General features: G+C 51.6%; 1 protein-coding gene across 2 annotated transcripts in view; it reads right to left on the bottom strand.

The window, feature by feature from the left end:
- The window catches only part of NTNG2 (netrin G2), a 44337-nt gene extending 17413 nt beyond the window's left edge, over window positions 1-26924 (bottom strand). Inside the window, exons 1-3 of one of the 2 annotated variants that reach the window (XM_057401585.1) lie at window positions 26428-26924; window positions 22765-23876; window positions 6559-7202 (exon numbers count right to left, since the gene is read on the bottom strand). In XM_057401585.1, coding sequence (XP_057257568.1) covers window positions 6559-7202; window positions 22765-22977 — 857 coding nt within the window. In that variant the 5' untranslated portion in view covers window positions 22978-23876; window positions 26428-26924. The remainder of the gene's footprint in view (window positions 1-6558; window positions 7203-22764; window positions 23877-26427) is intronic. The other variant, XM_057401584.1, reaches the window with a different exon arrangement.
- Between the last annotated feature and the right edge of the window lie 538 nt (window positions 26925-27462).

Below are 27462 nucleotides of genomic sequence, written 5' to 3'. Positions count from 1 at the left end.
AAAGTGTCCTTCTCCTGTTTTCCTTTTTCTTCTCTCACAGCCATGAAGAGCAGTTTGCCACCCCTGTGTTTCTTCAGGTCAGCATCCTGGAGCGAGTGGTTGGAGAGGCGTCTGATGCCAAGGCCATGTGTGATGTAAGAGACGCCCATGCACAGGGGTGAGTGCTGCAAACCTACAGAAGCAATGCTGGGAGTGGGAAAGCAGCCCCTGTCCCTGAGCTTCCATTAATAATGACTTTGAAATCATCTTTAAAAGACACCCCAGCCCTTTGCTTTCCTTCCAAGGATTCTTCTGTGGTTTGCAGCTAATTTTCTGTCCAGGAGCCCACCTGCAGAGCAAGAAAATAAGGCAGAGAAAGGCAAAGGATATCTCTTTATCCCTCGCCGTTCCTGCAAGGCTCAGCCAGTCCTGGAGCACCTCCCCTCCAAGTCTCCTTGCAGTCCAGTGTGCACACTCATCTCCACCCTGGGCTTCCTATAAGAATGCTACTGCACGGCCAAGGATGCTGTGGCGACCTGGTCCCATCCAGCCTGCTCCTGGGCCATCTGGCTCCTGCTTCCCCATCACCACTGTCTTGTCTTTTCCCCTTGCTCCCTTTCTGGTGCTGGGGAGAGGCAGCACAGCAGAGAGCCGCTAATGACTGCCATCCAAAGGAAGGCTTATGATAGCTTTCCCTTGAATTGTTTGCTCTCACTGTAATTGATGAGCCTTTAATGAGTCTCATGGGACAATGTGTTTGAAGGGAGCTCTTCCCTCTCCGTCCCCAAGGAAAACGATGTTTCAACTGATCTCAGCTCTCGGGGAAACATGAATAACTCTTCTCCATCTCTACTGTCATCCCCAGCGTTGCTCGCAGCACGCTCCGGCAGCTGCCTGGCCGTGGCTTGCCCGCTTTCTACTTGCTCCTTTGCAACTGTTTTGGCAGCTCAGCAAAACCAGGGAGCAAATCTTTTGGGCAAAGCATAACGGGTGCTGAGTTTGGATTGTTTCTGGCCCATCTGTGCGTGTGGAAGCAGGTAAAAATAGCTTCTAATGGCTGGGCCATGGAAGAAGCACTGTCCCTTCGTGGAGAGCTGTTATATTAGGATTTGCCTTGCTGGGAGATCGCTCGGCAGAGGTTTGCTATTGCCAGAGACTGGAGCAGGGATGAAGAAGGTGACGGCAGCTCATTCATCCCAGGAGCAGGGCTGGGAGCATAACTGAGCCTGCAGTCCAGGGGCTGAAGAGGAAGAAAAAGTCATTTAAATGCATTGTTTCTTTCTGCTCAAACCATGGAGGGAGGCTTCTGGGTTCCGTAGAGCCAAAAAGCTGAATAAAACCCTCTGGGTTAGGTCAGAGGGACATGCTGTGAGTGTTTGTCTTCCTTGTGGGTTTTCACTTTTGGTTGTGTGGTAGGGAGAGATGAGTCCTGCCGGCAGGGAGAACCCTCCTCGCTGCCCTTCGAAATGATTTGAGGTTTGGGTTACAGAGAGGAGACAATCTGAAAGATGCCAAAGTGGAGAGCAGGCTATAGCTGGCTGTTCCCATCCGACAGGCTATTTATTGTAAGTTGACACTCACCAGCTGTCAAGATCCTGCTAAGTGGTGGAACGTTACTTACATTCAAAGCTGTCTTAAAAAGCAAACACAGAACCAAACTTCCCCATTAGGGGGTCAGGCAACAGAAGGGAGGAAGGGTGAAGAGGACATCACATGGATACGTGAACATAAATATTTGCAGAGTAATGTGTATAAATGCTCTTGTTCTTTCTCCTGGAATGCAATAATGCCTGCAATTGAGTTCATTGGCCAAATTGAATTTGGGCTCCTGTAGAAGTCTCTTTATATTAAGTGCTTTAACATACATCACCTTCTCAGTCTATCGATGAAATTCTATTATCTCCTCAGGGCCGGACGCAACTCGGCAACAAAATCGGAGGGGAGATAAAAACCTTCACAAACCAAAGCCAGGAGCAGGTAATAGGACCTTGGGCATCCGTCTCCGGCTATTGACAAAGTGTCAGGAGAGTTTGGAGAAGGAGGAGCTCTCTGGTTTTCTCCCTCCCCCCCTCTGCATGTTCCCCTCCATCTTGCTGCAGTGGGAGTAAAATCCTTTAAGAGACTCAAGGAAAGCCAAGCTCACAGCTGCTGTGCATCAACTGTATGACCAAGAGCAAGATTTTGCTTGAACTCCAACTAATTCCAGCCTGGAGGAATGCCAGGGGAATTCAGCTATCCAGCTCTCCGGGGCTGGCCAGCAGGGAGGCGAGGACGGGCCGAGGAACGCAGTGCAATGCTGGCGCAGACTTGGCTGTCCTTGACACGAGGATGCTGTTACCTCCTGGGACCCAAAGTCTGGCAGCCAGGAGCTGCAGGGGAAGAAGTGGGAACAGGCACAGGCAGCGCGTGCCCTGTTTTTTGTGGTCTTCCCAAGGCTGCTGAGCACAGGTAGAAGCTGGCTAAGGGGTGCAGGGGTGTTGGGGTAGTTCTTGGGGGGGGTTTGGGGGAGCCCGTGGCTATGTTGCGGGTGATGCTCAGGCACTGGGGCTGAGCAAGCTCAGCTGGGAAGCCCATGCTCTCACAGATCATTTATCCCAGGTCCCTTCTGCAAAGCAGTGGTGATGCCAAAGAGGCTGGTCCCTCCTTGCTCCCCATGGAAAGATGCTCAATGGGGCAGAACACCCCAACAAGAGACTGTTCTGCCAACCAAACCTGCTTCTTTCCTCCCTTTTAGAGACAGCTTTGTTGGAGAAGTCAAGATCAGCTGGAGGCTCTCCAACAACTTCATCAACAGAGCCAGAAGGAGGAATGTCCAAGCAGTGCACAGCACCCTGGTACACGTTTGCACTGGCATCCCTGGCTTGGGCTGAGCTACACCCATTAGGGAAGCGTGTTGAGCTGCTACCATTGTGCTGGCCTGGAGGGCAGAAGCAGGAGGCAGCCACCAGGCTGGGCAGGAGCTGCTTTGTCTTTAACAGCAATACAGTGTTGAGTACATGGCACTGAGAACTGCACAAAGGGAAGGCAGGGATCAAAGCAGAGGAGCAGTTCTTTTGTGTAGGCAAAAAAGGAAGCCAAGGAAACCCTCAGAAAAGCCAACTGGAGAAGAGAGGAAAGAAAGTGCTGTTACAAAACTGGAAGCCTCGTCTTTTTGTTGGTGCCTGTTTGGCCCAAGCAAAGACCAGGTCAAAGCACTGTTAAATGGGGCTGCTCGGCGATGAGTAGCGCTCCCTCCTGCTGCCTTCCTCTGGGGGCTGCTCACCTCTGGCAGGATGGACGGACAGACAGACAGCATGCACTGGGGCAAGGGAGGACAAAGGAGAAAGATCTGAATAATCAGTCCAAAATTGATTCACTTCTGCTCAATCTGATTTCTCCTAACTGGATCCACATGTCCTGGCCATGGCACATTAACTTCAATTATGGCTTATTAATGTCTCCATGATGGAGCGTGCCCTGGTGAGCACTGTGGTGACTGACGTTATGAAGGGGAAAGAATTACTCCAAAGAGACACAGTGTGTAATGGAAAGAGAAGAGGCGGCTTTCATCGCGCCGGCAGCCGGGAAAAGCTCATTCACCCATTCCTGAGAAGATGACTGAGTTCAATGCTGCACCGAGGAGAAAACCAAGCAGCGAATAGAGATCTGTGGGGAAAAGTCTTTCCACTTCCCTTCCCCACCCTGCCTGGCACACACCCGAGCGCACAGGCCAAGGGCTTGCTCGTGTCTATTCCTGTCTTGACTCCTCTGCATCTCCAGTTACTCTGCGGATCAATAGGGACCGGATGGCAGAAGAGGGGAAAATAAAAGAAACACGAGAAATAGATATCAAGAAGAAAGAAAGTAAAAATAAACTGTCAGCCGTGAACAGAGAAATGGACCTGGCTGAGGCTGTGGGAGGAGGAGATGCGGATGGGGTGGGCAGAGGAGGCTGTGTGGTACCAGTCCATTGCACCAACACCCAGGAAGGCAGCAGTGACTCTCAGGATTCATCAGATACTCTGGAGATCCTGGCAAACTCTTGACCACCCTCGTCCATTCTGGCCTGCAGAAGGAGAGAAGGCAGCAAACTCCTTCCCCTTCTCCATGTGTCCTTTGCTGTGCCTCTTTTTGCTTTTCCCCAAAGCTCTGGGAGATTGGGGTTTTCCTTGGTGGGAAAAAGAGGGGTGAAGCAGAGGGTGTGCATGGATGGGGACCCTGGAGCACAAGGACTGAGGGGATCAGTCCACTTCATCCATGCTCTTTCCTCCTCGGACACAGTCATTCCCGCATCCTGGAAGAGGCAGCATGCATCCATCCCCCTCCCTGCCTGCCCTGCCTCCCCCCTTCCCTGCACAGTGCTCCTGTCAGGCTCACATTGATTTCTCCTCTCTTCCTCTCAATAACCTACCCCTTGTTGAGCCATACACAAGATTTAATTTGGTTTTAGTCCCTGCACTGTAACTGGTTTTGCTTACAGCTGGAATTAGATTGCTTTCCAGTGCAAAAACCTGCTTGCTGGGACTCGAATAATCACAGGAGCAGAGTTGATTCACATGAAGCTTCTCCACCTTATACAGCACTTACCCACAGCTCCTCAGCCAAACACCCCTCCCTGCCCTGTGCCCATCAGAGCTGGAAGAGTCAGCGCAGGACAAGCATTGACTTCTTCTCTATCAGCATGAGCATCTCCCTCTCCTGGGGAGTGACCCAGCACATGGGGACAGACGGCGAGAGCTGGAGCAGCGCAAAGCTGGGTATTGCTGTAGCTCACAGCTTCGGGCTGGGAAAAGCAGATTTCAGAGTTTTCTTTGTCCCTGGCTAAGGAAAAGCCCTCTCCTCCCAAAGGCTCTGCTGCATTGGAGGAGCTGCAGTCAGGAGCCAAGAGGGAGGTGAGCAGGAGCTGCTGCTCTGCAGCAGCCATGGGCAGCCGTCCATGCAGGCAGCCATCCACATAGGCAGTGTGCCAGCGCCAGGGCTGAGGCCACCAGGAATCAGCCAACAAACCCCAACCCATCCCATTCTGGCCCCAGCAAAAAAGCAGCATTGCAGCTTCCACTGGGTGTTCGCAGCCTGATCCCTTCTCACCAGCAGGCAGAAAGGTGAAGGGCTCAGGATGCCAGGAGCATTTTAACATCTACCTTAAAGCATCAAGTATCCTGTAGCTGCTGCAAACGCAGTAACAAGTCCTCGGTTATCTGCACAGTTATCTCCATGCTTGGAAGCCCAAGGCCATTTGCACTGACATCAAACATTTAATCCTAATTTACCACTTTCTGAGCTGAAAACTCCGTGTCCCTGATACAGAGGCTAACCAGCCTGGATAAATCAATACACCAGCTCCAACCCTTCCTGCCAGCCACCCCTGTCAGTGTGGCCTTTGACTGGGAATTGATCCCTATGGCTTTGCCACTGCTGTCAGTAACACCAAGCTTCCCTGGGGGCAGCCTGGGGAATGGGGCCGTGGCAGATGGAGCAGGGACAGGACTGGCTATGGTCAGGGTGGAGGGGAAGACAACACACTTATTTCTCTCATTTTTGCCTGCTTTCCCTCCCTTTCACCCTCTTTACTCTGCTATTTTGCCCTATCCCTGGCTGTTTGAGGACTGTGGATATTTAGTACCCCTGGCAATGCTTATGGGCAGGTGTAAAATACCCCTCATCCCATAGGATGCTCAAGCGAGACCTATCCCCTCACCACTGCCTCCTGCCTGCCCTTGTGGGAGGAAAGGGCTCTCCCATCCCTCGCTTCCTTCCCCTTGGAGCCCGTTCAAAGCCAGCCTCGGTGGCACCTACAAAACAGTTCTGTTTTGCTCGCAAGCCTCAGAAGGGGATGGTTTGGAACCGATACAAACGGCTCCTCTGTCGCTGTGGTGATTCTCGTTAGCAGGGGGTGGGTGATGGGGAGATTTTCTCCCCTCTTGCCTGTAAGTCTCACACACGCTGAATCCACAAGCTGGGTGGGAAATCAGCCATCTCGGCATTTTTCCACCTTACTTTGCTTTTTCGGTTGATGTCATACCGTAACATATGGCACCGTACAGAGGGATGAAAAACAAAAGCCAGGAGAAACAAACCCTCTTCTGCCTTCCCCTGCCCCAGGTATGTTGGGATGTGCTACAGAAAGAGGGGGTGACTGGGGCTGCTCCAAGGGTGTAGGAATGACTCGCAGTGACCCATCCTACTTGTACTGGCAGTGAGCTGGTGTTCAGTAGCGTGAGCCTTGTTCCTCACTCGCATTCCCAGATCCACTAGCATCACCCCTGGGATTCTTGGGCAGAGGCTGGCTGTGTTTGCAGAGCTGGGGATGAGATATCAGAGGGAATCAGACCCCATCCGTCCATCCAAGTCGTGTCCCAGCTCTGGGAGGTCACAGCCCTTCTCTCAGACACAGCCTTGGAGGTGCCCCAGATGCTGCCTGCAAGGACAAATCTGTTTTATTACTGATGCTGCCCTGCTTGGGGAGAAGGGATATTAGAGGGAGAAACACTGATAATCACACCAGTCAACAGAAACACTGATGGCTTAGTTTTACGGCAGTAACCCTCTTCTCATCCCTCTTTGGAGAAGAGACACCCAAAGAAATACAGCAGCCGTTACCTGCCGGTGACTTCAATGTTGGAGACGGCATAGAAGTACTTGTACAAGTTCTCCCTCTGCACGTAGGTGCCTCCCAGGGCCGGTCTCAGCAACCTCATCCGCAGGTCGGTCACGGTAAAGAAGTCCTTGAGCCCTTTGGCGCTCTCCAGCCGGGTGTACAAGTTGTCCATGTTCTTGAGGTCGGGGCCAGCGAAGATGGCAAAGCGGTCCCGCACCTCGAACCGCACGGTCTTCTCCTTTTTGGAGCCCGCCCAGCGGGAATACTCCTCCGTGCAGAGGACCCTGTTGGCACTGGTGGTGGAGAGGTCCCGGACCCTCCGTGCTGGCATGCTGAAGGCCTCCATGCAGTCATCTGCGTAATACTGGTACGGGTGCCAAGTCCTCCCGTTGTCCAGCGACTTCTCCAGCATCATGATGGTGGGGCGGCCGTACTCGAAGGTTATCACGATGTCGTCCGTCAGCTCGATGCTCTTGTTCCAGGACAACGTGATGTTGGCCAGCAGCGGCTCCGGGTACCGGCGCCACGTCACGCTCTGCCAGTACGTGGCCAGCCCTTCATCCTCACTGTCAAACATGAGTTTTGGCGGGTGGGCCAGGTCCGGGTTGGAGGCGTCGCACTCATCACTGCACAGGTATGGGTTCTCCTGGAACAACAATAATGGTCACAGAGACAAGGCAACGCCTGCGCATCGCGTGCACACAGATGAGCTCACACCGTTACTGTGCCCTGGTTTTAGCTGCTTGTGTCAAATGTGAACTGCTGGGCTGAACTGGAGCACGCCGGGGGTCTGGCTCTGGATGATGCTGTTTCTGAGCATGAATTTAAGACAGATGCGGCTTTGCCTTTGCTGTAAGAACGGCTGAACTGTTTCCTTTGAAAGGCCCTTTGGAAAAAGGCCTCACAATTTGGCACGGGGGCAAATTTCATAGAAAGCTCTTTCCCTGAGACAGCCTCTGAGAAACTTCACTTAAACTTGGCTGCGTTGCAAGTGTATGGAAAGCTGTGCTCATCCCTGCTCCAGTGCAAGAACCAGGCAGGCCTGGGCAATGGGAGGAAAGCTCCCACCGTCCTATTCTGCCCACAGGTGACAGCTCACGGCTGAGCTCGCTCGTTTTGCAGGGGGACACACACCCAAATCCACATGTGCTGAACGTGTTGTCAAGGTCCCACCCCAAACGTTGATGTTTTGGAGGCAGCCATCAGCGGTAGCTGTGCCAATGGGTTTATTGCTTGCCCATGTGGGTGTGTGTGTGTGTTAAAGCCCATTATCACTTGCCCTGCAGCCCCTGCCTCCAGGAGTGTGGGTCAGATGGGGATGATGTGGGGCTGTAATGTGGGTACTAGCTGCAAAAAAAATCTCTGCAACACAATGCAAATCTCTTCTGCATGTGAAGCATCTCTTTGCAGTCGTTTCACCTCCCTCTCAGGCTCAAAGTCCCCAGGATCAGGGAGGGATTGGTTCACCATCAGGCTCTGCTGCAGTGGGACCCTTGGCAGGGAGGCAGAGCCACCTGGCAGAGGAGGAGGAGGAAGAGGTGATAAAGCAGCTGGAGATGCTCAGAGCTGATGGCTGGAGGTGAGGAGCTTGCTGGGGTGTGAGGTCTGACCCTCCTGAGCACAACGGACCTGCAAGGTAAGACTGAGCTGGGTTTTGTGCTTCGGTCTGTGAATGCTTTGTGTGTGGTCAGCATCCTATGGAGAGGTGCTGTGTACTGGGGCCAGGGAGGTGAAGCTGGTACCTGGGGGCTCAATGAAATGAGGTGCAGAGCTGTGGGCTGTGAAGGCTGGTTGAGTCCCAGGGCTGGGAGAGCCCTACTGCAAGCATGGGAAGAGGCTGCTTCTGTGTTCATGGCACTGGGGACTGATCCTGCACCATGGGCTTGCTTTGACATGGGAAACAGCTGGATTCTCAGTGCTTGTGATCTGCTCTTAGGGTGCCCTGTGTATACCCCAGGCAAAAGAGAGGAGGGGGGTCTGGCTTGTACAAATGGGTGCTCTCAGGTGCAAAGTGGGGCTTTGCTTTGAACATGGATACTGCTGTGTAACATGAGGTGCTTTGGAGAATCTGGGCTTTGCCAGCTTGGGAACTACTTAGAGCTTCTCCACTCTGTGTCTGTAAAACGGCCTTTGGTGCCCCTCCGCAGCTCGGAGACACCCACTGAATGCGAGCAACTGTTTGCACAGTGAGTGGAGACCACAGCATTGAGGAGCCTGGAAAAGCTTGCGAGGACATAAATAATTCTGTCTTCTGAGCAGCGTGTGAGTAGCACGCTGTAAATAAGGCAGGAGGCTGCTCCGCCAGCAGCGGGGATAACACCAAGCAGCGAGCAGCTGATCTGTACGTGAGCACCAGGCTCCTTTGCAGGGGATGTGGTGGCAGCCTTGGGGAGAAAAGGGGACTCCTGTAAATAAAGTATGTGCTGTTGTGTGTGTGTGCATGAGGCTGCCAGGGAAAACAGAAGCCAGTTGATAAAACAGGGCAAAACTCATACTGTTTGCAGCTCTGTCTTGCTCTCACATGCACCTACCCAATGGTAAAGCTGCAAGTGCCGTGCAGAGATTTGCTCTGCCTGTTACTGCCTTGACTTGAGTGGCTTGTGGCTTTTGCCATCTCCATGTGTGCTGGAAGGGCTGCAGCTGGAGCTGCTGAGCTCTGGTGTGGGGAGGAGACTGAATGGATGCTTTGGTTGATGTTTTAGAAGCACATGGTGGATAGTTTTTATTATCTTGTGTGAAACCGTGCCAACTGAGCAAGGGAAATCAGTGGGGAGTGCTGAAGCTTGCTCAGGTGGGTGAAGTTGAGGGCACCTCACCTGCCTCCTGAACAGGGGAGATGCCCCAAGCAAGGGGAGATGCCAGCTGGGGTGCAGTGGGGGGGCTCTGTGCCATGCTGGGGCACCCTCTCCTGTCACAACACCCTGCTCCGGAGCAGGGATTAAAAAACCCCTCAGATTCTGACATATTTAATGTGCTCTCTTGACTTGTCACGTTCAGGGGAATTGTTTACCTCTGCTAATGAGGCACAGCTTCCTGCTGGGGGATGTAGCTGCCTCTTAGCACAGCTTTACAGCAGTGGCTGATGGAGAAGGAAGAAAAATCCCCATCAGCTGAAGCACCGGGGGCTCTGAGTATGTTTCCTGTGTATATGAGGCAACATATTGTGTTGCAGTATGGTCCTCCCGCCAATGTGGTCATACAGATGGCTTAATAGGACAGTCTTGAAAAGACCATCCTGGAAGTCCCTTTCCACCTCTTGTCTGAAGGAGGGTGCAGTAGAGCAGTGGCTTGGTGGGCTCAGGAGGGGAATTGGATTGGGATGGTAGCAGGAATCTCCCTGATAAACCTGCCCTGCCTCTCAGAGAGGCTCTGTATGAGCAGGAGTCTGTGCACAGAGCTGTCCTGGCCATGTGGATTCCTTTCCTTGCGTGTGGCAGCCATTAGGGCTGCCAAAGCACTTGGGCTGGTGTAAGATGAGTCTCCACTGACTATTTGCATCTTGAGCTGGCCGCAGTGGCCAGCTTCACCTTCAGGGCTATGGATGATGCCCCTATCAGGGCTTTCTTTTCTTTAAAGGCTTCCTTAAGGAGTGTCCAAACTACACAGAGGACAGGCCACAATAAGAAAGCATTACTCTGACAAGTGAAGGATGTACAGAGCGGGACAGGTTTCCCAGGAGCAACAGAGTCTGACAAGCATGATCCCAATCCCAGTGTCCCGTCTGGAGGGACAGGCCTGGCCAGGCATGTCCCTGGCAGGGAACTTGGCAGGTCAAGAGCAGGAAGAAGTGGAGCCAAAACTCTGCCTGTCTCCCATATGCTCGTCCCAGGGAATGGACACACAATCCCTGATGGCTCCTGTGCATCCCAATCCTTAAGTATGCTCAGCTCAGCAGGCACCAGCGCTGTCTTAAACCACCCCGATGCTCTGGAGCAGTGCAGGGCTCGAGAGCTGTGTGGTTGTAACAGGGCAAACACAAAAATAACCTTTAAGTGGCAGCGCTGAAAGGTGTGTGTGGGGGGGTAGCCTCAAAAGCCATGGAGTGAGTCACACCACTACAGCTTCCTCTGCTAAAATGAAGTGTTCCTTTTTGGTTTCAGGCTTATTGAATTGTCCTTCCTCCGCGGGATGCTCAATGCATTTTGTGCCGGTGGGGTGGTTTGAAGTCAGCCGGGAGGGCAGGGGGGAGCGGAAGCAGATGGCCATGCTTTGGCTGCTCCGTTGGTCCTAGTAAGATCAGTTATAGTACTGTTGAAACAATTCCAGGTGTTATTTTTGACTCTGGTTTCCTCCTCCAAACCGTGTGTCCTCCAAAGAATCTGCCCAAAGTCTCAAGATATTTAAGTCTTCAATCTAAAAGTCAGAATGCATTAGCCAGGCAAACTTGGTCTCAGTGAGCTTAAAATAAACCAGTTCGCTTGGAGTCTTATGCCATTAAATCAGTGGTGAGTGTCCTCACAGTAACTAGATATTGCAGGTTTCCAGCTCTCTGGCATGCTCTTCTGGTTGCTCATTTCTTGAGGGTGTACCAAAAAGCACCGTAAATTGCTTAGCACCAGCTCAGCCCAAAGGGGCAAACTGCAAGAGCCTTGTTGAGGATAAGTTGTCCTAACAAAGGGCATCACAGCAACATTGTGCCTCCATGGGGCAGATCATAGAATGGTTTGGCTTGGATGGGACCTTTAAAGGGCCTCTAGTCCATCCCCCCTCCAGTGAGCAGGACATCTTCAACCAGACTAGGCTGCTCAAAGCCCTGTCCAACCTGACCTTGAATGTTTTCGGGGATAGGGCATCTACAACCTCTCCAGGCAACCTGTTCCAGTGTTCCACTATTCTCATTGTAGAAAATGCAGACCCAGCCTTTAGGTTTTGCCTCCTCTTAGTGCTTGGGGTTGGTGCTGGGCAGAAATGCTGCAAAAGAGACTTTCTGAAGGTGACAGCAGGGACTTGCTCCTTGAGGAAGAGTTAAGAAACAAGATATTGGTCTGACAAGGCATGATGATAGGAATCCAGGATGCTGCAGCAAAGCTGCTCCCCACCTTGCTGGGAAGGGAGGAAATGGGGGGAAACAGCCACAATAGAAGCCCAGCTGGTTTCTAGAGCTCTTAATGAGCACACAAAGTTGGTTTCCTTTTTTTCTCCCAAGCAGATAATGCCATTTCGAAGCTTCATAGCATAAAATTGTATTTTTTTTGTAGGTGAAATTACTTGATTAATCATTAGGCTGTTGAATATTTTAAACAAACCAGACATCTGTTGTGAATGGTGAAAGCTGCACGGAAATAAAACTGCAGCTTTTGGGAGATCTCCATGCCAAAGGCAAGCTGGAAAGCATTGCAACCACCAGCTCCACAATTAATAATAATAATAATAATAATAGTAGTAGTAGTAATAATAATAATAGGGGAAAAAATAGGTTTTCAGCAAGGAAAAATAACTAGATGGTGTGAAAGTTTGTGCTTCTCGGCTAAGGATGCTCATCATGGCTCTTACAACCCAGTGTGATTTGTTTAATGGTGCCTTGGCCAAGGGAATCAAAGGGGCTGTGGGTGAGAGGGGTTTGTGTGGTGCTGCCCCTCTCATCTGTAGGTTTTCATGCAGTTTTGCCGAGTGGCACAAGTGATCCCAGGGGAAACAGCAGCAGTAATTCCAGGGAAGCAGTGTTTTGCTGGCCTGTGAGTTGGGGGCTTGCTAGAGCAATTTCAATGGGGCAGGGGATGGCACAGAAACCACCTTCACTCCTTGGGAATGCTTATGGCCAAGAAAGCCCTGGCCTGAACCACCTGGGAGGTGACAGTTCCCTCCTTAGCATCTCTCCCATCCAGCCATGATGCTCAAGGAGCTCTTGGCTGCATCCCTTCCGCTTCTCTTCGGGCACCTACGGTGCTGCCTTTTCTGTTAAAGGTTATCTCATGAGGCTCACAAAGTCCCTGCATTGCCTCACACAGCAACAAAGCCCTTAAGTTGGTATCAGATTTCCTCCAGGTCCTGCAAAACAACTGCATCAGCAAAATCCTTGTCTGCACCTGATCCCTCTTGCCCTGCTCTTGTACCTGATGTGGACCAGTGACACCATGGGTGTCCTGCAGCTGCCCCTTCCCTGACCAACCCATCTGCCATGGGAAGGACTGATGGCCATGGGAGATACGAGGGTCCTTATCTTGTGGACAGGAGCAGGGGACAACCAAAAGCTGTATTTTTTTCCCTGTCCAGCACCAAACTGCATCCCTTTGCTCATCAGGCTGCAGGATAAAGCCAAACCAATTGTGTTTACTTTCCTGCTTCCTTATGCCCAGCTGCAGTTCATGACAGGTATGAGCTTCCCTGGCTCTGCTGGGGATTTTCAGTGATCTCTGTCCCTGTCCTTATCCTGGCTGGGCTGTGAGTTCCTGTCAGCACCATGATTCAGCACTGGGAAATAACCCCCTAAGCAGGGAAGATGCCATCCCCGGCTCCATCACCTTCATCCTCCCCACTGATAGAGTTACAGCTATTTTCTCCCACACAAGGTTTTGACAAGGGCCACCCTGATCAATGCATATTTTGGGAAACTTCCTTGGTTTTCCATCCAATAACTGCTCCAGGACACACAGGATGCTCTTTCCTAAACAACTGCATTTACTGGGGAGAAAACACAGGCTCATCCTGACATCATTAGGGGGTGTTTTCACTCTTGCTGCTTCTGACCTGAAGGTTCAACCGCTCTATCTGGGTTTATGAAAAGACAAGGTGATTTTATGATCAAACCCAACATTTGTGGGTAATTAAATCTCATGCTTCAGGGCATAAACCATACCCTGCTGGTGGCCGGGATGGGACTCCCAGAGAGAACGGCAAGTACTCTCTGGCAATTAATTTTCACTCTGTTCGTGGGCTGGGAGGGATCAGGGGGTGAAGCAATGGTAATTAATTTACAGTGATTATTTCCAACAGCTGGCAAGTGGCAGAACTCACCGGCAGGGATGGCTGGGAGCAGGGGGATAACAGGAGAAATACAAGGCTCCTCTTGAGCCGAACAGCCCCACGCTGCCCCTTCCCTGTGAGCCTGGGTAAAGGTCTGCACCCTCCCGGCTCAATGCTCCAGGGAATATGGGGAGGCCCCATCCTTCCATGCCCAAGCAGGCTTTCCCTGCAGCACGGATGTGTCTCAAACCTGCCCAACGTATCAGGAACAGCTTTACCTGCGCTCATTTGGGATGCCTGTTGGTGTGCAGAGAGGGGTCCCCAGTGAGGCAATGCAAAATGCACCTATTCGCAACCAGGTCTTAATAGCTTTCTTCAAGATGCAACGTTTTCTTCTATTTGTTTAGCTTTTTAAATAGCACTTTGGTCAAGCTCTATATATTTTAGATAGTCCCAAAGCGGTCTCATGTGGTGGAAGATGCAGTTTTCCCAGAGGCTGCCTGTGCAGGTGCTTAGGAATGCTCCAGCAACCCCCTTGTCCACACACCCTGCAGGCATTGCTCTCCTCTTCATGGTAACCCTCCACGAGGATGCTTTTAAATGGCCCATTGGCAGGTCCTGGGGAGGCATCTGTGGTTATTCTGCAGGTTCACCTCTGCAGTGGAAGGGCAGTTCTGGGTGGGGGGCCTTGTGGCAATGGGATGGAGAAGGTCAGGGTGAGCTGGTGAGGTGGTTTGCTTGCTTGTGCGTCCTTCCCTTGCCTCCTTCCTCTCCCCAGTCATTTGCACAAGGCTCTTATTAGGGCAGAGACAGCAAAAGGGGAGAAAACCATCCTTGCTAACAAGCTGTTTGCTGTTTGTGAGCAGGTAAAGGCAGAGCTGGGATGAATTATTAATAGGGTGGAAATGGGGTCCCTCCACAGACCTGCTGCTAATTCTGGCTCAGCTGAATGTCACTCCCTCCGCCTTCCCCCCGGCTGTGGGTTGGGGGATTGATTGCTCCTCCGCTTCCTTCCCCTTCCTCCCGGATCCGAGGTTGTCCGAGCGCAAGGTCACCCCTTGGCACGGGCGTTAGGACACACTTTGCCTGCGTGCGGGATTCGGGAGAGCGTGAGTCAGCAGAACGCGGGCTCGGGGCGAGCACACGCGCTCAGCGAGACATTTCCCTTTGCTTTTCGCCTCTTCCCTTTGGCCCGGAGCAGGTTCTCATTCACTGAACCATGTGCCGCTCGCTCAAGGCTCTCGGGCTCCCTTGGGCCCATCTCTCCGCTGGAGAAGAGAATCAACCCCTGCTCACGGCTGTTCTTCCCCTTCCCCCTCCAGCCTGCTTCTGCAGTCGAGAAGCATCGCATTCCTACTTCATCCTAACTCAGCACCATGCCCTTCTCTCCACCACCGATGGGGAGACATCACGCTGCCAGACAGGGCTGTGTGGTGGCAGTGCAAGGTCATATCCCCATGTGGGGAAACTGAGGCAGGGAGGGATTTTAGGAGGGGGTTCGGGCTTCACCAGGAGCATTGGGGCTCCATCTTTCTGAAGAATGAGCTCACTCAGGCACCTGCAGCTGAGCTCCTTCGCTCAGGCTTGGTGTGAGAGTCAAGGCAAACCATGAGGGTCAAGGAAATCTCTTCACCCTGCGCTGTCTTTGAAGCTCTCCCTGTGATCTGCTTCACACCCCCATGAAAAGGGTCTGACCTGATCTGTGCACCTTCGGTGATACAGCCTCTGCAGGAGGCTGACATCCAGGCAGGAAGCATCACCTCTGCAAAGGGAGGATGTGAGGGGAGATACTGCTCCTCACGCACAGGGATGACCCAAGCGCTCGTGCACAGACACAAATCCCTTCACGCCCACTCTGGCTCAGCCAGAACCGGTCACAAAATCTGGTTACCCGGTGAATTTTAACCCCCAGACTGAAATCAGCCCAATCCACAGGTGACCTCTCATGAAGGGCCTCGAGTGTTCCATTAACAGAGTGACTTTGGGGCAGTCCTTCCATTTCCAAAGCCCCGGGATGGCCGGGCAGCACCATGCTGGATCCAGTGCCCAGCACCTTGCCCTGAAGGATGCTCTACATCTGATCTGCGTGTGACACAAGGGTTAACACTGCCCGGAAAATTCCACTCCTAAGCAGATAATCTCATCTGTGCAGGGCACACACGCACATCGCCCGCAGCCCGGCCTCCCATGGAATCGTGTTTGAGCAGCTCTTTGTCAGCTGCTAATCCCCTGGTGAGCGGCTCTAACCCCATCCTCCTGCTGCCCTGGCATCACGCCCCTGCCAAGGCTGTACCCGCTCCCTTGGCAGGTGTTTGGGTTACAGGGCGACCTGGAGCCCGGGATCAGAAGCTGATGCATCAGACACCCCTCAGCCCGCAGCCACGGGCACGCGTTCAAAGATGCAGGCGTTTAATCCCATTCACTGCTTTTTAGCTCATGTCCAAACCTAGGCTTTGAGTACCCGGGAGCTGCAAGCTTTGCTCTTCCCAGGGCGCTTCCCTAAATCTTGTCTACAAATTAAGCTCTTTGGATCCTGCCCTATCCCTTCTCTGCCAGGTTATTAAACCCTTGCATCTTGCTACAGAGATGTACCCATGTCCACAGCCCCTAGCAGCAGCAGCAGCAGCAGCAGCAGCGACCTGCGTGCCGGGCTCGGAGTGCATTATTGATTCAGGACTAAGAAAATGCTTAGGAAGTAGGAAAAGTGTCCTGCTCTCTAAAAGCTTGTGTGCCGTGTAAGCTCAATACACGCAGGCTTTGCAGAGAGGTTCGCTACGCCACGATTAATATTTTATTCTGTAAAAGAGGCCCTGATAGTTTGATGGGATGTGGAAGCTGAGGGTGGGAAAGGGGAGGGAGAGGGGGCTTTGCTGTGGTCCTCAAATGGAGGTGTAGATCTCCCCCAAAGCCATTGCAGGGGTAGCATGGTTTGGTGGTGGGTACCCCTACCTCTAACTAAGGCTCCTGTGTCTGCCCCATCAAGCACTCTGCTGTAGTATTTGGATGCTTTACGCTTTGTTTTAGGGGAACAACTCAGTAGGTGCCTGTTGGAGGCTGGGACTGTGCTGTGGTCAGTCTGAAATGTGCCCTGGCACACTGGGGGACTTTGGGAACCTCATGGGACACGTCTGAGGCTGCAGTGGATGGCTCATGTGCCTGGGGCGAAGGCTGGAAGCCTTCACTGCTGTTTGCCAGTGGGTCTTAGCGAGGGCTCTGCAGGCATTGGCTTCTCCCCAAAGACATCCCCTGCATGGTCACTGAGCAGTGCTGCGTGGTCCATGGAGGGGAAAAACCTCTTTGGTGTTTTCCAGCACAGGAACATGTGTACTGCATTGAACTGCTGGAGTAACGCCTGGGGCGTACTTGGCACTGCAGGCTGGGTGCCTGGGGAGATGGATGCCTTGGAGAGGGCGGTAGCAGTGGTGCTCACACCATGTTGGTGGAGAACTCCTGCTAGGCAGGTCAGCAACAGCCCGTGTGCATAGGAACTCCAGCAGGTCAGGAATTCGGGCTCTGCTAGCCAAGCATTGCCTGATGGAGCTCAGCATCTAGGTCAGGAGGCATTCGTTCACCTTGGGACCCCCTGGTTGTTGCTGCATTGCTGTTGGGAGGGGACAGCATGAGATGGGCATGGAGCAATCGCTGGCTCCTCACCACCCTGTGCCCCTCACTGGTGGGATGCAAGGTCTGGTGAGTGGGGCTGAGCTCAGCAGGAAACAGTGAAGCCACAGGAGCCTGTGGCTCTGCTGGAGATGGAAGCAGTGCTTGACAAGGGTTTTATCACTGCTTGGGCTCGTTTCCATTTTGGCTTCCCAAAGCCATGCGGTGAACCAGGTGCTGAGGGCATCAGGATTGCTTGCTCATCACTGCACTGTCCCAGAGAGTAACCATGGGACGAGAAGCACCCGTCCAGTGCCGTACGTGATTTACAACCCCACTTCTGCAGGTTGCTGCCTGTCACTGCTGCAGATGACCCAGCTGTTGCTGCATGCAGCGTTGCAGCCAAGCACTCAGCATGCAGTGCTGCAGCCAAGCTGCAGAAGCAGAAAGCAAAGTGGTCTGGGTGGTTTTGCAGAGGTGATTTTCAGGTGGATCAATGATCTGCTCTGACTGTGGCTCTGCAGCTTGTAGTGCTGCTACAGTGGGAACAGAAGGATGTGCTGTCACTCGTGTGGGACAACAGGCAGTGTTGTGGGGTTGGGTCAGCCAAAGCCTCACACCTCAACATCCTGAAGGTAAAAGGGTTGTTTGCAGCGTGGGATCAGGCTCAACTAAGGTTAAAACTGGACTTTCACTTAGGGAAACCAGAGTGTGGAAGGAGCCTGCTCAGGCAATCTCTTCTGGAGGGAGAATTCCTTTTAAAGTTTAATGGGAAATCCTATCTGTGCTGTAGAATCCAATACAGATCTTACAACGAATAAATAGGAAGGACTCCCCTGAATCCCTTCACCTTCAAAAGTTGCTTACTGAAAAACCTGATACCTGGAGCTGATGTGCAAGTGAGCGTAAGAGCTGCTCTCCTGGCTCTGGCTGCACTCCCCAGCAAGTCTTTGGAGTCAGTTCTCTCCAGCTTTTCCCATCTGGATGCTGCTCCCTTTGAAAAGCAAAGCTTTCCTTAAAAGCAGTTTATTCCTCCCCATCTCGCTCAAGGTGGGGGTAACTTTCTGCTCACTGTACCAATTAAATCTACTTGACAGCCTGATTTTTATCGCCGTGCCTTTTTCCATCAGCAAGTGGAAATGATCCTTGTTAGGCGAGCAGCATCCCACTTTACAACAAGATGAATCCCGAACTGGGCATTTAAGGAAATTGCTACAGTCTTGGGGGGGGCAATCCTGTTTGCTCAGCACTCTCTAATTCAAAGCTGAATTGTGTTCTTTCATTTTCTGTAAAGCCTCTGCTTTTGTAATACCAAGATCTTGCCGCACCCCGGAGTAGCCTCTGTGGTGGGAGAGCAGTGGTGTGCGATTTGCTGAGCAGCTAATAACGTGCAATCCAAGGGTCTGGCCCCAAGGGCAAGGAGCCGTTGATCTTGACTTCAAACAGTGTTCTCTGCAGCAGCCCTGATGCTGAGAAGTGATTAAGGGTGGGAACAGAAACCAAAAGGCCCCAGCCCTTTGTCTCACACTCGAAAGCAATGGCAGGATGGGAGCAAAAGGTGGATTAGAGAAGCCTTCATCCCAATGGAAATGGCTGCAGTTGCCTTTTCCGGGCTCTTCCCAAAGGAAATGGGAGAATTTTCCAGGTGTTAATTTAATGTACTGGGGGATTCAAGGGGAAAAGAGGGCTGTTAGGGCTTTACAAATGGGAAAAGATGTAGCTTTCCATCCCTACAACCCTGACTGAGATGCCATGGGCAATCTGACAGCAGAGAGTGGATTTCTTGTGCTGCTGAATTTTGGCATAAAAGCAAAGTAATTGTCCCTAATACCATATAGGTCTTCAAAAGGTCTATATAATATAGATAGAAGGTCTGTATAATATAGACCTTTAAATAGGTCTTACTTTTGGAAGAGCATCCCTGAAACAAATCTATTCTCTTTCTTACTTTAAGACCTTTGACGTTAGTTCTAATCATCCCAAACTCACAATCCTTTGTGAGGGGTATGAAGATATGGTAGGGTAGATACGTATGAGATGGTCTAAGAATGTAGGGGAAAGGGTTTCTGTGCCCAAAAGTTTGTCTGCTTTTTCCAATCTTAGCCCTCAGTCTACGAAAAGAAATAGTTCTTTAGTATGAGCCTTATATCCACATGTCATTGAGGAAAGTTTAGCTAAGAATTAAACTAAACATCATATTTGGCTGCATGTGTAATGAATAAATAAAGCCTTCTCCTTTTACGTACCCGTGCCAAAATCAACAAGCTCTATTAGCTGATGAAACAATGCTGACGCCAAATAAAAATACCCCTGACCCATCAATACAAGCTAAGAGCTCGGCCCTGCATCAAAGAGTGTTGTCTGAACAAGAAATACTGTCTCAACACCTCTGGGAGGGGTAAAAAGGGCTCCGATCCCAGTGGGAAGCTGGGCTTCCTGTGCCACTGGTTGGGTGCAGGAGCTCTCGGGAAGCAGCAACACCATTCCATGGCGACTGTTGGCTCATAGGAACTCATCTGAAATCTGCTTTTAGCTGCTCTGTGCCATGCCCTGGATGAGATCTTTGACCACAGAACTCTTGCTCTCATAGAAGTCTCGCCCTTCCCTCAACATCCCTGGTTAAAAGAATCTGTTTGTTCCCTATTAGTCTTCAGTCAAGCGGTTAGATTCATTCAGGCTTTTATTTACTTATCAATCTGTCTTCCTGCTCCCATCACTCCCCCCTGCCCTGCCGGGGGGGAAGTACGAGTCATTTTTCAGGTGACCCTGCTAGAAAGCCATTGACATGAATAGGAGAAGGTTCAGAAACCGTGGAAAAGGCAAAACCCCTGACTTTAATAAGCAGCAAAACTCTTGCCAACCAGAAGGGAGCAGGCAGATGTGACTGGAACTGCTGTAAAACAGAAAGGACAATCCTCCAACAACTCCTGCAATCCTCCAGGCACTTCCTTTTGCAGAACTATCAGCGCTGCTCCACGTTCTTACAACCATAGCAGTGTGTGATCCTGCAGGCTGTGCAATGCCTGCTCAGGACCGGTACAGCCCCAAGGAAACACAGGGTCCTGACTTGAAGCAGAACTCTCCTCCTCTACCTGCCCGCAGCGATGCCCCGCGTGCGGATGGCATCCTCCTCCCTCTTGTGTGGCTGCCTTAAGCACAGAGGGATGTTTGTGTGTGTTTTTGACTTTGATTTCAGCTGTCTGAGCAGCGCAGGCGTCCTGCCAGGCTGTGCTTAATTCCGAGTAACGTCAGTTTAACTGCGCGGGCAGTACCCCGCTGGTTTGAAAGACACCTAAGAAAGCAATACAGTGACCACGAGAACCTCTCTGCTGGAGAGCCAGGCTCCTCCGAGAACCCACCTGTTATAGGGAAATAATTAAAACCTGAAGAGAAAGGATAACAAGACACCAAAAGGCACCCGAGCAGGAGCTGCGCAGGGTTTGTGTGAGCTGCTTGCCCTCCTCTCACAGCAAGGGCTGAGGCTTGGAGGATGGAATGAAGGCTGGGCAGTGACATTGATTTTTGCCCAGCACTTCCTTGCGCTGGGGTAGCAAAGCTCTGCTCACATCCTCTGCGGGCTCTGCTCGCCTCTCTCTGCATGTCAATAGGTGTCAAGCCACCACTCAGGGCTGGCGATGGAAGGGCAGTTTCTTGCTGATTCCACTTTCTACCGACCATAAGGGGATGCTCAGCAGTAAATGGCCCCGTGTCTTTGTGACAGAGGCTGTGAAAATGGCCCTTGAGGGCCTCCCAGCACTCCCCACTCCAGTCTTCAGGCTGAACTGGAGCCTGGATCCCTCCTGCAGCCGTCTCCTACTGTGTACCAAGTGCTCACCTCAGCAGGGCTGCTCTTCATCTGTTTCAGTTTTAAAACTCTCTAATCCTCTGGAGAGGACAGTACTGGTGTAAGATGGGGCGGAAAGGGCCATGGATACAGTGGGGATTCATAAACCTATCCCAAAAATCAACATGCAATATAGTACTCCTGTTTTTAGCTTGAGTCTTCATCAGGGAGATGCTCAGGGATGCTGCTGTGAGCGCTGGTTTCTGGTTTGGGAGATGAGAGCTGGGCCAGGCACGCACCCGGGGTGAGGCAGGGACAGGAAGAGGCAAATCCATGTTTTGCATTTGTGTAACTCCCATTCACGGCTGTACACGGTGTTTGCAAGTGTTAGAGCACATGGCAGGAGTACGCTACAAGGAGATGCTGCTGGCGCCCAGAATAGAAGGGTTTTAGCTCAGTATTGACTGAATCAAGAGATGTAGAGAGCTGATTGCAGTTTGTGTCTCTTGCTTCCTGGGAGGTCAGTGGAGCTGAAGCCTGGAGCATCCTTAGACACAAAGAGTTTGCAAATACCTGCAGTGAATGTAGTGGAACGCAATCTGGAGTTCACCTCGTAATCCTTCTGCAGCCAGTCAGATAAATGGAAACACAGACTGACCCATCAACAGTTAACTGTTTTGTTTGCAACCTTTGACTTAATCTTTCTTTTCTAATGGTCTTTTAAAAGGGAAAGCTGCTACTTATCTGGAATTAGTGGAAATGTCTTCCTTGGTGCTTAATGAGACCCCTTAGGCTGGAGGGAACTGGCAGCGTGTTCTGATGGTTGTAAATATTTGGCATCTCTTGGTATCAAAGCAGCATTTTTCTCTTGGGATTTCAATAGATGCCCTGAGTTTGCTGAGTTTGGGGTATTTTCTAGGTATTGGGGTATTTTCTAGGTATTGGTGCATTTTCTAGGTGGCAAACTGAGGCATGGATAACGCTGGCAATAGAAAATGGGACTAGGTCCACTTATTGAGAGATAGAACTCCCCTTCTCATTACAGGTAGTAAAAGAATAATATACTACTTTTAGAAGGCACTCCTTAACCAGTGGAAACCCTGTCTGCATGGGCTGGCTCGGTCCCTGTGCCTTAAACATGCGCTTGGACCACTGCTGGAGGACATCTGGGAGGGGACATCACAGCCATAGTGTTTTGCTCTTTGCTTTGACCCCTGAACTCTTTTTAACAATGTAAAGCCTTGTGAATTATAAATCAAATGCTCCTGCTGAGCTTTGTGGTGCACGGAATGAAATGCAATGATTAATATTTAAAAGAAAATAAGCTAAAGATTTTAACTACAAGGGCAAGTGTCTGTCCACAGACTTCTCATGTGGAGGCTGGAAGAGAGGGAGGAACACGTTTTCAGGGACTTCAGTGAAATCTGTGCCTGTCACCAACTGCCCGAGGTGCTGGTGCATGGGGACCACACTGGCCTCTACGACCCTGCTCCTTGCTCTTACTCATGCTGTACCCATCTTGGTAAAACCCTGGTGCCAGTGCAGCCTTTTGGGATGGGACTGGTGCACACATCCTGCATCTGCTTGCTTCAGCAAGCAGAGGAGTGGCTCAAGTTGTGTGCTCCCCGGGGGCAGAGCTTTCCCAAACCCCAGGCCATGACTTGCTGAGCTCTCCCCAGCTCCTCCTTGCCCTCCCTCATACCAGCATCATCCCTGCTGTAGGGCTGGCCTCATCACCACAGCACCGGGATGGTCAGGATGCCTTCTCCCCATTGCAGACCCCAGGTTGAGAGCTCAAGGCAGCAGCCCCCGTTGCCACCCTGAACTGAAATGTCCTCATAATGGCACCTCAGCAGGGCACTGCCTTTAGCCACCTGCAAGCCGAGTCTGTTAGAACACATCAAACAAAGAGAACACTTACATGGGTGCAGAACCTCTCCGGCGGGTCCCCGCAAGTGATTCCTGCTGGATCCACCCGGACGGTCACATAATCCTTCATCCGCATGGCCTTGGGTTGACAAGCATAAAACTCCCATGACGGTCCATCGTCCGTGGTCACCCAGGACTTGCAAATGTCATACTGTCCCATGGCCAAGGGGAGACAGTGCGAGAGGAGAGCAACCAGGTAGAGCATGGCAGCTGCGGCCAAGTGTGGGATCCCTGGTTGAGGGCAGTGCCGAGAGCCCCAAGGAAGGCAGCGACTGAGCTAGGGGTTGCTCTCGGGATCAGCATGGAAACCGCTCATCTAAATATGATCCAGTCGAAGGGAGATCCAGATGATAACAGGAATGATTCCACTCAGCACGCTGTATTTGGATGTGGAAAGTTTTCTCTCGGCACAGAAGCCAACTCTGCAATTCACTTGATTGGGAAAGTTTTGGCTGGAGTTGCTGATCAGTGGTCAGAAGTCTCCCTTAGCCTCATTTTTTCCTCCTTTTATTGTATGAAAAGGCTTCCAAATCAGCATGAAAATATCTAAAGGTGACTCCAGTCAATCAATAGAAAGATCAAGTTCTGAGTTGCTGATGAAATTTGATAGGATTAAATTGCAGAGGCCGTCAGATGGTGCTGGATCAGGTTTTCCTCAACCTTCTTGTCTGCCACAAATGCTTCGCTGTGGAAAGTGCCTTAAACTGTGGTCTGCCTTAAAGAACTATTGGGGGGGGGGTGTTGAAGATTAATACATAGATATAGCATCTGGTCATCAGTACAACTGTGATAAGAGAGACCCTTTGGAGCTAAAATCCCTTTCTCCCAGGGCTGTCTGTGTCAACATGAACACGTTGGGTGATGATGTCCGAGTGGTCTGGGTGCTCAGTGGGTTCATAAGAGCAGTGCTGGTCGTGCTGCTTCTCCCTCTGCCTCTCGCAGTGGTGGGGAGGCACTCACAGGCAGGGATTTCTCTTTGACTCTGCCTTTTGGCAACTGAGCACTGAGTTCCCCAAAGCCCTCAGCTGCAAGCCATGCTGCTACGTGAGGTCTTTCCTCTCTCTCATGGTCAGGGCAAAGGGAACGTTCATTATCTGGCTGCACCTGCAACAAATTGGAAGACAAATTAGCTGGGAGCAAAAGGGGACACTTGAAGCAACAAGACTTGTAAGAACAGGGGTCCCCCAGGAGATGCAGCCCTCAGCTGGGCTTCCCAAGCCACAAGCCAGGGGTTTGTAAGAGGGAGATCTACAACTTTAATAAAAAGAAATCCATAATGCGATGCTTATGGTTTTTCTGCTGTGTGGGAGATGGGAAGGAGCACTGCCCCATTTGAGGTATCTGGTTTGTAACAGCGGCTGGGCAACAAGAGCTCTAATGGGTCTTCAAATAATATCCAGCAGCAGCTATAGGTCATTAGAAGATGGAGAATATGCAGACACAGAGCAGGGACAGACAGAGAAATGGCTGGTCTTAAAAAGATAAGCAAATAAGTAAGACAGCTGGGGAGACAGATACATTGTCCAGCGTCCTCACACAAGATTTATCTGAACAATAACGTTTAATAAAAAACAATTTAAAGTCCTAATAACATTGTGAAGGTTCACCTAATACACAGAGCAACGACCTTCCCAGTGTTCATTTCAGGTTAGAGCAACATTTCTGCAATTTTGTTGTCTTTCCAGCAGAGCTATAAAAATCTTCAGTAATTGCAAAACAAAATGACAAAGAACTGGGGAAAAAATAGTAATAAACCCAGTCAAACCCTGCCTCAGTGTCAGATCCAGGGGGGAGCTCTCATACGAGAAGGTGGGAGGCACAGATCCAGCATAGAAATTCAGCTCTGGATAATTCCCTCTCTAGTCAATTCCCCAACTTTCTTCCACAATTTAGGGATGTCTGCTTCAACAGCACCTCTAGCATTTGCTTTCTCATAAAGCTCAGTTACTCAAACTCGGCAACTCCAGGTTAACAGATGCATTAATCCATGTTTGGGGGGGGGGGGGGGGGGAGCTTCGTGTCGCTGTGCTACCTCCTCCCTTTTCCCCCCCCCCTTTTTGATTGAAAGATTGCTGATTGAGATGAATGACTTCAGAAAAGAGAAAGCTGTCTCTCATGCTTCGTTGCCAGCTCTCAAAGGAGAGCCTATTACAGCGGCGCTGGACCCGAATAAACTCCCAAAGAAAGAATAGACTGGCTGCTATTTTTACATTCTGAGTAGATGTAGTAAAAATAATAAAGCAGTGTGACAGTGTTTGTAAGTCCCGCTGACATCAGAGCTGTCTTCTCAGTTACAACGAGTCAGCTCCTAATTATTACATCAAACTGGGCACAGCCAAGTGCCTAATAACAGCGGAGAGCGCGAGACTGGTATCGTATAGGAAACAGGCAGGGTGGTTTTAATGAGGACCCCAGTGTTAAGTTTATGGATCTATTTTCATAGCCTTAACTATTATGTTTTGCACTTGAATGGCTGTTAGGGAAAAACCCGGGAAGAAAGGATCTATAATATCTGTTAGTGCCTTGTTATGCCGTCTAAATGTCACAGATTCCCAGGGAACTAAAAATGCGCTGGAAAATGTATTTACTGTCAGTCAAGCAGCCAAGCGTGCGGGTCCCCTGCGAAGTCTGTGGTGCAACACTCCCCAGCATTGTCCCTTTGCAGAAAGAGTTGCTCTGAAATAAGCCAGCACAGTGCAAACGGTGCTGGGGGAGAGGCTCCCCCAATTCCAGGTTTTGCCCTGCTTGATTTGGCTTGGGTCTTAAGAAATCTTCACCCAGTATTATTAAGAAACTGCAGTCCATGGGAACAAATAGAATCAATGTTCTTTGTTTTCTTTGAAGAGTACTCAGCAATCACTGGGGACTGATAGCCAGAGTATTAAAAACACAAAATTAGATTGCATCTTGGCTTAGCTGGTTCCTTCTCTTTTATTGTTATTATTATTGGATTAACACCCTACTGAAGTAAAGGGACGACGCTGAGCAACAACTGAGCTGCTCTGGAATGAAGATGAGAAAGTAAACTCCACGGAGGAGTTTTCCATTTGCTTGCACAAGAGTCGCCATCCAAACGAACCCCAACCGCGCTCAAACCCCCGCTGCCCGAGCGCGAGTTTGCCTCTTTTTCCCCTTCCGAGCATCCCTTCCCCTCGCACTCAAAGCCAAAGTTGGGGACCACCCTGCGTTCCGGGGAGGGGGGGGGACGACTGCGCCCTACAAACACCGCGGCATAGCCCTGGGGGGCACCGCGCTCTCCCCCCGCAACGCCCGTGGGGCTTCGCTCCCGTTCAGCCGCTCCCCACGGTGCGATCGCGGCTCCGGGCGAACCGCTCCATCCCCCGGTTGGTTCATCCCGAAGGACTCACCGGGAGCTCCGGGAGGGGCCGAGTCCCCTTCCGCCCCCCCCACATCCCAACCCCGGCCCCGCCGCCTCCGTCCCTCGCCTCCCGGTTCCCTCCGGAGACCGGGAAATAAACCCCATCCCGTTGTGGGGATCCCGTGGGATCGCACGCACAGCGGGAGAGCCTCGGAACAACTTTGGAGGCGCGGGGGTCACGCTGGGTCTGGGAGATGGGGCTGCCCCCACCCCGTTCCCCCCTTCCCTCCCTCTTTTCCTCCCCTTCTCCCGGTGCTCGGCTCTGCAGGTCCTTACCGGAGGGAGCTCTGCGGCGCGGGGCTCTCGGCGGAGCTGGGAACTTCGGGGCTGGGGGGACCCCCCCTTTACACCCCACGGACCCCCCGCCCCCCCAGCCCGGCGGGCTGCCGCTGCGCCGCCGGCCCCCAAGGGCAGATGGCCGGGGGAGCTTTGTGCAATCCCCGGCTCCCCTCGCAAGTTAATGCCGAGGCTGAAATCCCTCTCGCTCTCACTTTCAATCACAATCGGAGCTTTTATCTCCGTGCCTGATCCCGGCTGCGTAACTTCCTCTGTGCAGCTTTAGCACACACCATCCCACCGGCGAGCAATGTGCTTCTTAAAGGTGCAGGGAGGAAATGCGAGCGGGGAAGGGGGGGGGAAGAGGAAAGGGGGAGGGAGGAAAACCACCCGAGGAAGAGGAGGCTGCGAGCGGGAGCCTCCAGCACCGCCGGCTCCGTGGGTACCGGTGGGGCAGGAGCATCCGTGCTGTCCCGGTTACCTCCGGCTGGGGAACGGCAGGGCTGGGAATGCCGCTCCTGAAAGGGTCTTGTTTAAAAATTCTGCCTATAAAAGCTTAAAAAAACCCATAAAAATAAAAATCATGAGACCATGTTTGTGCGGGGGGGGGGGGGGGGGAAGCTCCAGTCACGAGGGTTTCCCCACACGTGTAAGTTCTTGCTTGGTGTGCCCTGAATATTTTGGGGAGGCTTCTGCTGGCGAAGATGCTGTAAATGAGGCTGCGTGCCTGTGTGTTGGGGGAAGAGGGGGTGGTTGGAATTAATAGGATAAACAAAGCAGGAATTCGGAGATGGGGAAATCAGATGGCTGGGAGATGCTGTGGGAATGTGCTCTGGGATTTAACCAAACCAGGTTTTTCTTTGGTAACGCAGGGGATGTAAGGTGTGATAACACCTTCCAGCGCAGGGATGCAGAAGCTATAGGTGTTGCTTAAGTCAACTCTTCGGTGTTCATGCACATGGATAAATGACAGTCCATTTATGGGGAGGGAAAGCAGAGAATCCCCATAGCCCCCTATGTACACAACCACCAAAA

The sequence above is a fragment of the Pezoporus wallicus genome, unplaced genomic scaffold (assembly GCF_028554395.1).
Source record: "Pezoporus wallicus isolate ANWC-B61680 ecotype Strahan unplaced genomic scaffold, APGP_CSIRO_Pwel_v1 contig_8013, whole genome shotgun sequence".
Lineage (NCBI taxonomy): Eukaryota > Metazoa > Chordata > Aves > Psittaciformes > Psittacidae > Pezoporus > Pezoporus wallicus.
This window is presented reverse-complemented; position numbering and strand designations above follow the sequence as displayed.